Source organism: Kryptolebias marmoratus, linkage group LG19, assembly GCF_001649575.2.
Source record: "Kryptolebias marmoratus isolate JLee-2015 linkage group LG19, ASM164957v2, whole genome shotgun sequence".
NCBI lineage: Eukaryota > Metazoa > Chordata > Actinopteri > Cyprinodontiformes > Rivulidae > Kryptolebias > Kryptolebias marmoratus.
Window position 1 is genome coordinate 21,250,843 of NC_051448.1, and position 11,344 is coordinate 21,262,186.

An 11,344-nucleotide genomic window follows, 5' to 3' on the forward strand; every position below is an offset into this window, starting at 1 on the left:
TATATATATATATATATATATATATATATATATATATATATATATATATATATATATAAAATGTTTTTTAAAGCAGTTTTTCTTTTAATTATCTTGGATTAAATAAACCTGAACATAGCAATACTAATCTTGGTCTTGCCTAAATCTCTTTCTGCCTAGTTTTTTTTTACAAGATAATTAAGACAATGTAAACCCCCCTAAAGAGGTTTATTCCAGATGCAAAATTCATACAGTACAAAGACAGTAAAATTTGTTTTACCTGAACCTTCTACAATATTTATTCTTGTATCAGTAATATTTTTTAAAAAATAATAATATTGACTCACAATTAGTTTCTCTCCTTTTCAAAGGATGCACATTTCTTACCTGTAGTGATGTCAAACTGTGTTATATTCACTGTTGGATCCAAAGCCAAAAAAAAGCTACCATTGTTCAAAAGACTTCTAATGTCCTCCAGTGTCATAATATTTGTTACATTCAATTCCACCACCAGGTCATAATCGGCTTGAAATAGCAGCTCTGTAAGATAATTAGAACAGAATATATGATTTATTTTTATTTTTTTGTCTTTGTTTGTTGTTCACTTTAAAACTGTAGGTGTATGTGTGTGAACACAAGTCAACACACTGCCTCATACTCTATCTCCTTGTTCATTTATTTGAGGTTTACATCATATTCTGAATAATATCTTTAGCATTAGCAGATTTAGCAGTGTTAGTTTCATTTTAAAATGAATTTAAATAAAATGCTATTTTTGCAAGGCTTCACTGATTGTAAATACAGATATGCTTTGTGCAGATTTCATGGATGTGGAAAACATTTTTAAAACTGCATAACATCTCACCCGCAGACAACATTTTTGTGTACAAGGCTGAAAAGGTGAATGATTGAAAAGTGAATCTGAAACAGTGTTCAAGAATTCAGATGAGATTTGTTATGAGATGAGTCTTGTTATCCATATCAGAGCTGATCCAATTTTCCATGCAGTTTAAATTTAATTACTGACTCCAATTCAAGATGACCTAACATTGAGCTCTGACAGATATTGGGCTAATGAAAAAAAAACCAATGATCTTTTTTTGCAGGTTCACTTGTGGTTCCAAGTGTTTCTAAAAGCTTTCAGTTATCAGGCTCCTCTCTTGTGGAACCAACTTCTAGTTTCTTTCCACGAGGCTGTCACCCTGTCTACTTTTAAGATTAGACTTAAGACTTTCCTTTTTGATAAAACCTATAGTTAGTGTTGGCTTGGGTTTTCTGAGCTATCCTTTAGATCTGCTGCTGTAGGCTTTGATTGCTGGAGGACAAATTGACCACATTGCCTCACTTTTCTGCTGTCTTTACTCTTTCTGCTCCCCATGTTTATACATGCAATTATTATTAACCTGTGTTTCCTTTGTTTTTATTCAGATATAAAACTACACCTGGACCAATCCTTTTGTTTCCTTTTCCTGTCCTCTCAAACCCAAGCTGGCTAAGGCAGATGGCTGCCCATCCTGAGACTGGCTCAGGGAGTTGTTCCTTTCCACTGTCACCTCCACACTTGCTCAAGACGGGGGTTTGAATGAAGTGCAGATTTGATGCCATCTGAATTTATTATTCTTTTTAATAAGCTTTGGAGATGGGTGGTATTAAATAAGTTTTTTTTACTTATTCCCTTTTCTTTTCAAATATGTTAAATTTTTTGTTATTACTTTTATTATCTTTTTGTTTTGTTATGTATACATGTTTGAAATAAAAAAAATAAAATAAAATAAACTTGTTTTTTTCTTTTTTTTGTATTATGCGTATTTGTATTAAACTGAATTGGACCAAACTGAATTAAAACTAAATTAAAATAGAAAAGTTTTTCATTAGGAAAAAAATATTATTTTTAGTGAAGTAGAGGAGAAAAACAGTTTGGTGACAATCATACAGTAGCAGAGCATATGTCTTCTTTTGTTTGATGAAACCCTCCATGACAATGACTCAAGGAATTTGACCATATTTACTGTTTGACAAAAAGATAGTGGCTTGATTACCTGATATTTTCTGACAGGAAGACCCATCAGCTGGGATTCCTCTGATACATTTACAGATTCCACTGGATATAGAATCACAAGCTCCATATGTGATGCAGGTTTTGTATGGCCAGGCAAACTGCTCCTCACACTTACACTGGATGTCAGTATCATTTGACAAGCACACTGTAGGACGAGAAACAGGTGTTATGTTAAGATTGCAAATGTTTGGTGTGAAGTCATTAAAAACAACTCAGGGTTTTCACTCACCTGTTGTGACAACAATGCTGTCAATCTCTGTGTTGTTATCAAGCTGAACTGGAAAACTCGTAGCATTCACAGTCGACAGAAATAACTTGTATGTTTCAACATCCGATACATTCAATGTAATTTCACCTGTGTAAGTCCTTTGGTCTGAAAGCACTGCAAAGGAAGAAAAAAAAAAAAAAAAAGTCCTTTTTTTCCCTTTTTTATCCATGAGGCATAAAATGGGAACAAATATATTTTTGATTGAGTTGAATTTAAATATTGATACTGACCTGATCTATATGCCAAATTACTACACCATGCAATATTCTATCTCAAAGGTTGAAACTAGTGTTTCTAATTTTGAGCCAAAAACTATCTAATTGAAACTAATTATTATTATTATTATTATTATTATTATTATTATTATTATTATTATTATTATTATTATTCCCTAATTATCAAAAATCAACAGCTAAAAATTATCCAATTTTAGCTTTTTAGTTAGAAAAATGTTCCATTTGTTTACATGGAGGGGAAGGACTTAAAAGTTTTACAGTAGGCAGCCACATTGGTGCTCATCCTTTGTGGATTCTTTTTGTGGTGTTAAGTGACAGGACATCAAGATGAAGTCGTGGAGAGGAGGATATCTAGTTTGGGAACCTCAGGGTTTCATCTCTACTTTTTGCAGATGATATGGTTCTGTTGGAATCTTCAGACCACAACCTTAAGCATGCATTAGGGTGGATTGCAGCTGAGTGTGAAGCGGCTGGGATGAAAGTCAGCTCCTCTAAGTCTGAGGCCATAGTTCTCTACTAGAGAAAGGTCTGCTCTGGGTTGGGGGATGAGACTCTGGCCCAAAAGTGGAGTAGTTTAAGTATCTGTGAGTCTTTTTTTACGAGTGATGGTAGGAGGGAGCTGGGGATGGATCAATGGATCAGGATCTCGTTTGCAGTAATGACATGTGATTAAGATGCCTCCAGGGCGCCTCCTTTTGAAGGTTTTCCAGGCATGTCCCACTGGGAGAAGATCCAAAACTCGCTGGAAGGGTTCTATATCCTCTCTGCCCTGGGAACACTTTAGAATCCTCCAGGAGGAGCAGGAGAGTGTTGCTGAGGAGAGGGATGTCTGAGTTTCCCAGCAATGTGAGCACAGATAAGTGGTAGAAAAGGGATGACTGGATGAATAAACTGACTACAATGTTCATTACATTAACCTGACATTTTCTGCCCAGTGAAGCTTTGTATTAAACACACCTAAGGTGTACTAAAATAATATATAGCAGAAATGTTTCTCTCAGTGAAAACTGAATTAGTGACTTTTTCAGTGATATTCAATTTATGTTTAGTAGTGTATATTCAGTTAAACTAACCATTCCTTTTCAGCCGCTGGAGAGAAGGAAAGTATTCTTCATGGTGTTCCTAAGGTAACACAATTATATAAATATTTGTTAATTACACAAAGTTTAAAAACTCAGGGACTATGTGCAAATTTCAGTGTAGTAAAAAAAAAAGATCTTACCAGTAAATCCTGACCAGAAAAATCACTCCAAGTCGTTTCTAAAACAAGTGAAGCCACTAGAAGGATGGAGCCAGTCAAGAAATTCCTGAATATTGCCATTGCTTTGGAGAAAATAAAATAAATACAGGAGAAAAAAAAATGCCATTAAGTCTTCTGTGCCCTCAACACTCTCTCCAGTACCCGCTCTGCAGCACATTCCCATAACAATACTATGCCACATGGACACGACTCTCTCAGACAATGAAAGACCCTGCCACAGGTATTATGGCTGTGCTAGGTTGTTCCCGTGACCTCGTCATGATCTGCAGAGTTTTACAACACATATGGGAGATTTCTGGGCCTCAATCATTAATTTGCTGTGGGAGAGAACAACAACAAGGCAACAAGGCAACAAGGCATGAGGTCAGCTTGGCCAGTTGGACCGGCTGATCAGGAGAGCAGGCTTTGTGGTTGGGATAAAACAGTGGTGGAAAAGAGGATGCTGTCCAAACTAAGGGCAGTTCTGGAGAACACCAGTCATCCCTTGTACATTGTGTTCTCCCAGTAGAGGAGCATTCTTGGCAACAGATTCCTGTCGGTGGGATGTTCAACCGAGAGGCTCAGAAACTCCTTTGTACCATGAGCCATTAGATTCTATAATACAGCTATTAGTGGGAGGGGGAAGTGTGTAAAACGGGAATCTTGATTGTTTTTTCTTTGTGGTAGTTTTTATTCTTTTTTATTGCACCGTTTATTATGTTTTTAATGCTTTTAATTCTAGTATTATGGATGGTTATGTATGTATGTGAGCAACAGACTACCTCATAATTTCCTCTGGATTAATAAAGTACCACCTAATCTAACGTAACCTACATATCAGAGTTTCAGACTAAGATTATATTATATTATAAAATGATGGCGTTGGAGATGTTTTGGTCAACCCTTGAAAATAACATTATGTGCAATTGCATGCAATATCACATGATATGCTCAGAGTGCAGTGTGTGTTGTGAATGACTCTCAGCTACTATCAGATCAAGTTTTAGCTTAATATTAGCTAAACTGACTGAGTTATAGATGTTTTTGTGTTTGCTAAGGTCGAATAGTTGTGGTGGCCGCCTTGAATTAGATTGACTATAAAAGTTCATTAGTTGTAGACGTGCATCCAGTGGTTAATTTCGATCAAATCTGGCTTTATGTTTCATTAGATAATTTGCTAACAGACAAGCACACTAACGGGCAAACACATTATTGTCAGGATATGTGTTATCTTAGTTATTTTTTGCCTATTATTTGTGTTAGGTTTTATGATTATGTTCTGTTTTGTGATTTTTGTGTTCAGTTCTGTTTCCTGTGTTTTTGTTGTGATGTTCTTTTTCTTTGGTTTTGCTCCCTATGTTATCTGCCACTTTCTACCTCAGTGATTATTTTCCCATTACGTTGGCCACACCCATCTACATCTTTTCCCCGTCTGTAATCAGTCACCTGTGTATGACTTCCTCCTCAGCTCCAGCCTATATATTCTGCTCCACTGCGCCTCATCTCTAAGTTTCCAGCTCCCGAGCCTTCTTCGATTTAATGGGTATAAATGTCTAATTCTCCATGACCTGCAGCCCTCAGCCAGCAAACTTGTCCAGCCCTCCGTGTCTGCAGGCAGTGCTATTCCTGCTCCAGAGTACATCAAGTTTTCTAAGTCTGCTCCAGAGTCTCCTCCAGACACCTTCGAGCCCCCAGTGCTTCTAGAGTCCCTCGAGTTGCCTCCAGAGTCTCTGGTCCTTAGACATCCTGAGTCTGCAGAGCCACCAGTGTCTTAAGTTCCTGTGTGGGTCACAGCCTTCCGAATCTCAAGCCCTCCTTGTCTCAACTCCTCAAGTCTTTTCACGGTACTCTTTGTAATACTATAATACTGATACTTGTGTTTTTTTGCTGCTGTGTCAGCAATTTGTTTTTGTTTCATTAAATTCCAAGTTTATTTTGGAGTTCCTTGTGTAGTCTAGTTACTTCCTTCAATAAACATACCTTTTAGCTTGTTGTCATTGTCTGTGTATCTTTAGCTTTATCTCAGCCCTGTTTTGTATTTTGTTTTTTTCCATCTATTTTTGTCTTTTTTGTTTGTTTTTGTGTTATTTGTACCACTCTAAAAGATGGGCAATCATAAAATAGCTCCTGTGTGTGTGTTTGTGTTCATTTGGCTCTCATGCTAGCAAAGTATCTCATAAACCAGCAGACAAATTTGAATGAAACTCTCAGAGTAAACAACAACTGAATAACTTTTGAAATCAAACTAAATCGAGATGGCTGCAACGTCTAAGCAACGTTAGCAATCACAAAAATTACAATAACTCTTTCAGCTTTACAGACAGTATGATAACATTTAGTGTGATTGTGGCTGAGAGTCATTCCTCTCATACGCTGAGAGCTAACAGATCACATGAGATCTTCGTTGAAAACTTTGCCATGCAAGGTAGCAGACGGTATGCACAGCTGTTGACAGATTTCTCTTCACATAGCATGCATATCTCAGTGGTTTCTGTGCATACAGACCTTTGATAATTTTAGTTGAACAGGTTTAAAAAATTTCAAGGAAGTGTTTGCCGTGCTTCAGGAAAACCCCATTTTGCAGCATGTCAGTTTGAGCAGCTTGTCAGAAAGGACACCTGTTCAGAAGTGCATGAGCTCATTTTAAAGGACACCCATATGCATTGTGGGTCTGAATGTGTGTAATGTTTACAATCAAAACCAGTTTTAGATTTCTCCCAGTTTTGATTTAAATTTCGGACATTCAAGATGGCTGTCACAGCTAATCAACCTTAGCCAACTCAAAAACGGCTCTAACTCAGCCAGTTTTATAGCTATTGAGCTAAAATATAGCATGTATGTAGCTGAGAGTCATTTCCAGGACATCCTCTGAATGGTGACTGATCGCATGAAATTAGATTTTAAAACTTTGCAATTAACTATTGGAGCCAAATGTGTTTGTGGTTTAGCAATACATGACATGAACTACAGATTAGATTTCAATGAAACTTTCAGATAGTTAGGTATACATCTACCACTGATAAACATTTGAACTCAACCAAATTACAAATTGGCACCACATCCAACTGATCTTAGAAAACACAAACATGTCTATTGCTCAGCCAATTTTACAGATGTTGAGCATAAACCTTACACAATAATAGCTGAGAGTCATTCATAACACATAGTCCAAGTACTTATAGATCATATAAGATATCAAAATATAGCTTGAGATTGTGCATAAGGTTACTTTTAAGATTTAACCAAAATGGATCAATTCCACAGATTCTCATCATAAGATGATTTTTGTCTAAAAAGAAGAAAAGAGAATTAAGTTGTGAATTTAAACCAAAACACCTTTTTCAGAACAGTAGCTGGCAACAGTTTACAGTTACTAGCCAGCTGACAAAGTAGCAGGGCAAGAAGGTAGAGTCTGCATTCTATGTTAAGTTGCATATTAGCAGTATTTGGTGCAGCGTTGAGACCACTGGATGCATGCTTCAGCCATATGGCTGATGTAAACATAACAGTTGTTTCAATGCCAAGGTCCAGATGTAAAGACTAAAGTCAATGAATCTACTGAATATGATATATTACAGCTGATGAAGTTCTGACAACATAATCAACAAAACAGGAAATATTTATTCATTCTGCAGCCCATGGTCAATACAACCCAATCAGCTTTAGCCTCACTGTCCCGGATAGTTATGTAACTTAATCTAAATGGAACATAGTATCATCCTGGCCATGGCACATTAAAATCCACAGGTACAAATGTCCTTTGAAAGTGAATGATATGACAATAAAATCAAAACCCATAATCTAATGTTCGGAGCATAGTGACTAAATGATGACCGTAAGCAAAATAATTCAACAATGCAGACAATGAAGTACTTCATTAAATAATTCCTTCACAGTCACTCTAACAGGTTCTCTCTGATTTAAAGTCAATTTTTTTGTTGTTGTTTGTTTACTTGTTTGCAGTTATGGAAAAGGACAGGTTAAAGCCTGCATTTCTGAGTAGATATATCGCCTTGTTGGCAGTGATCGGAAATACAGACCTGGCTTCAGAATGTGATTAGCCAAATGACAATTCAAAATGAAGCATGTAACCAAAATTGTTTTTTTCCATCTCCCTCTTGTTTACAGTTCTAACTAAAGTTCAACATTAAAATTAGTGTTGCCAGCTTCCACCAGAATGTTTTTGTAAAATAAGATTTTATTAATTTATCAGTGGTTTATAAAAAGGCTAAAGGGGAACAAGGTTCAAACCATTCTGCTGTAACTCCACAGGGTTATCCAGTTTGCAGAAACACATGCATTTGTTTTTTGTTGATTCAATATCATGTTGATATTTGACCATTAGCCTTTGTTGCTCAACATAACACTTATGACAACAAATCACAAGTAAAGTCCTGTGTAACTTAATACTGATGCAGAAACCACAGACTTTTGGTTTGCCGAGAAACACTTCATAACCAACAATATCAGGAAACATTTCATAGTTTCAAGCCAAGTTTCAACATTTCAAGCCAAAAATAAAAAAGTTGCATTTAAAAGAAAGGAATAATCAAGTTTCTCACCGGAGCTGTTCCATTTACCTGCTGCTGCAGTTGTTTGTGGTATGTGTCAGAGCAGCACACTAAATAATTGTACTTCAGAGAATGTAGTTGCTGCTGAGCCATCAAAAGACAAAAGAAAATAAAATGCTTTCTGGAATATATTCCGATGAAAACAATGTGCTCAACAGGTTTTATCATTTCCTTTAGTTTCCAAGACTGATCCTATCACTGGATTTTCTGATTTTTTTTTTTTTTTCGTACAGTAATGTAGGAGTGTGAAACACGGGGGGGGGGGGGGTGGGGGGCAATAATAACAAATAAATTCCTGTTTTAATTTATAAAGAAGTAAAAGGACTGAAGCTGTAACTTCAGAACTGTTAATAGATAAGATGGATCATACCAAGCTGTCTGATTTAGATGCAAATCCAGATAGAACTGATACCAGTGATAACCCAATAGTATCTGTATCATCTAAAATATTCCAAGGATTGAGTTCCATTATTCATTCAGTGCTTTTTCAGGAACAAATAATGTACAAACATTAAAAAAATACACCTTTGTATTAAAATTCTTATAAAACAAAGGGAAACTGCTACATTCATTAGCCTTGAGAAAGTTTAGGTTTGATGGCTTTTAAAGAGTTTTTCACAGAATGTAATATATTTCACACTGAGCTAAAATTTAGTGAGGTAGTGGCTGAGACTGATTCCCAATTTATGCTCTTGAACGCTCACTAACTGCATGAGGTCTGTGTTAAAAACTTGGACATTATCTATTGGAGTCGACTCTCTGTCTGTTAGCAAAATATCTCATGAACCACAGGATGAATTTTAATGAACTTTCAGGAAATAATCAATGGACATGCGTATCTGTACACCTGATTGACCTTCGGAGGCAACCCAGTTCAAGATGGCCACCACAGCTACATTAGTCAACACAAAAATGACCATAACTTAGTTAATTTTATAGATATTTGATTTTCTCACATCTTTTTTTGTTTTCTTTTTTTTATTTTCAGACAAAAATTTATTTTTTGTCATGCTTTTTTGTTTGTGAGTTTTTTTAAATTTCATGAGCCTACATCAAATAGGTTGTCATTTGACTTTTATCATAAGCAGTCTTCCTTTAAGGTCATGCTGATAAATATAAAATTTGCAAATTTTCCTCTCTCAATCTTGCTTGACATTTACTGATGAAATGCTATTTTGACTTTATTCTTCACATAAGAAGTTAAATCTCAAAACTGGGAACCGACAACAAAACAGTTTTCTGTGCAACCCTAAAACTCTGTTCTACTAACTGGGATTACTGCAGTGACAGTTGTGAGCTGGTTGGCAGGTGACAGGAGGAAGGCCCAAGGCATACTAATTCCTGAAGTCATAAACTTGTTTTGGGAATGTCACCTATGCGGTTTATTTCCAGGTATGTGTTGAAAGGAACCAGATCTTGTGTGTGTCAGGTTTAGCCAAACCAAATAGACATTAATGGGTTTACCGCCACACACACGCTCTGAGGTGTAAATGTGAATGATTGTCTGTCTCTTTTTGATGCTGTGATAAACTGACAACAGCAAACACAGCAGAGCCACCTCTTGCCCCATAACCGCTGGAGAAGGATGTGGCGCCCACTGGTGCATGCCAAAAAAAAGAAAAAAAGTGGAACATGTATTTCTTTAAATGTTTATGGGGTTGTAATGAGAAGCTCTTTTATTTTCTGTTAACAGGGGTATATGATGATAGATGTAGTAACAGTGTTTCACCAGCAAGAGACTGTGAGCTACTGGTTGCTCTGCCATTTCTCATGAGCTAAGAGAACCTGGAATAACACAGATTGTGTCTCCCATGTGCTCATTTACATACTTTTTTTTCAGGTGATAATAACCCTTAAGTTTATTAAATATACTGTTTATCATTTGGAAATGCTCGGGAAATGTTTAGGGAAAGGTGTCATTCTGTTAAAGGTGTCTGAAGAGTTTTATTATTGTTTCGGAGCCAGCAGTGGCTAGGGGAAGTAGCCAACTTGGCGTGATACCAGTTGGTTAGTATGCTGTAGCCTCAGGCAAGAGCATGCTATGCAGGTTGCAGTCATTAGATCACTAGCAGTAACAGGTTGGAAAAGAAGGTGGGGCACATATTCTGTGTTATGAGTAATGTATCCAGTAATCAGGCTCCATGGCTTCATTTGTGTTCTAAATATGATTGTGGAAGGTTAAACTGTAAGTTAATGCATAATTAACAAAATGGTAAAAATGAGCATCAATTACAGAAATCTGTTGGAATATATTCAACTCAATTAAAGCAGTTTTGGTTCAAGGATAAATAGTTTTACCACTTTACAATAACTCTAAAGTACATTCCCATACAATATGTCACCATATGTGATTGTGCATGCATATAAAGTGCAGTGAACTAAAGGGATATGTTACCTGATTGAATTGTGACAAAAGATGATGATGATGATGATGGGATTATTTCTGGTTTAAGAAAAGCTAGTGCTATTGTTGTGTATCTGTGTATGATGGAGTATGTCCACAGAAATCCTATGTCCTGTAAATGACTGAACTATATATTGGGCTGTATTGACAGTTATATGAGATGGTCGATTAATAAATAAGCTGAGAGAGCCTGGAGTAACACAGACTGTGTCTCCCGTGCGCTCATTTACATACTATTTTTTTCAGCTTTATCTGCTGCTGATGGGTCCGGAACCTTGGTACCCATTACATAGACACCAACTCCCTGTAACCTTTACCAGGAAGGACAATCGATTGATGGATGTGTATATGTGTATGTATAACTTCATCTGCAAGATGTTGGGGTTGGTGGAGCCAGGTTTCTTTTGTTACTCCCAGGAGGTGGCGCCAGGAGTCCGGGTAGAGTAGGGAGCTGCTGATCAGACACACNCTGGGACCAGTTGGGGCTCATCAATGGTGGCATTTAAGGAGCAGGTTGACATCCATTCAGCGCCTGGTTGTTGACCATACGTGGTAACCTGAGCCCAAGCCTTGCCTTTGCAGATCCT

General features: G+C 36.7%; 1 protein-coding gene across 1 annotated transcript in view; it reads right to left on the reverse strand.

Moving 5' to 3' along the window:
* The window catches only part of LOC108247825 (adhesion G protein-coupled receptor F5), a gene marked incomplete in the record, with an annotated part of 60,456 nt that extends 52,022 nt beyond the window's left edge, over positions 1-8,434 (reverse strand). Inside the window, 5 exon segments of the mRNA XM_037981717.1 lie at positions 2,028-2,183; positions 2,268-2,420; positions 3,616-3,664; positions 3,765-3,865; positions 8,345-8,434. Of these exon segments, the coding sequence (XP_037837645.1) occupies positions 2,028-2,183; positions 2,268-2,420; positions 3,616-3,664; positions 3,765-3,863 (457 nt within the window).
* Between the last annotated feature and the right edge of the window lie 2,910 nt (positions 8,435-11,344).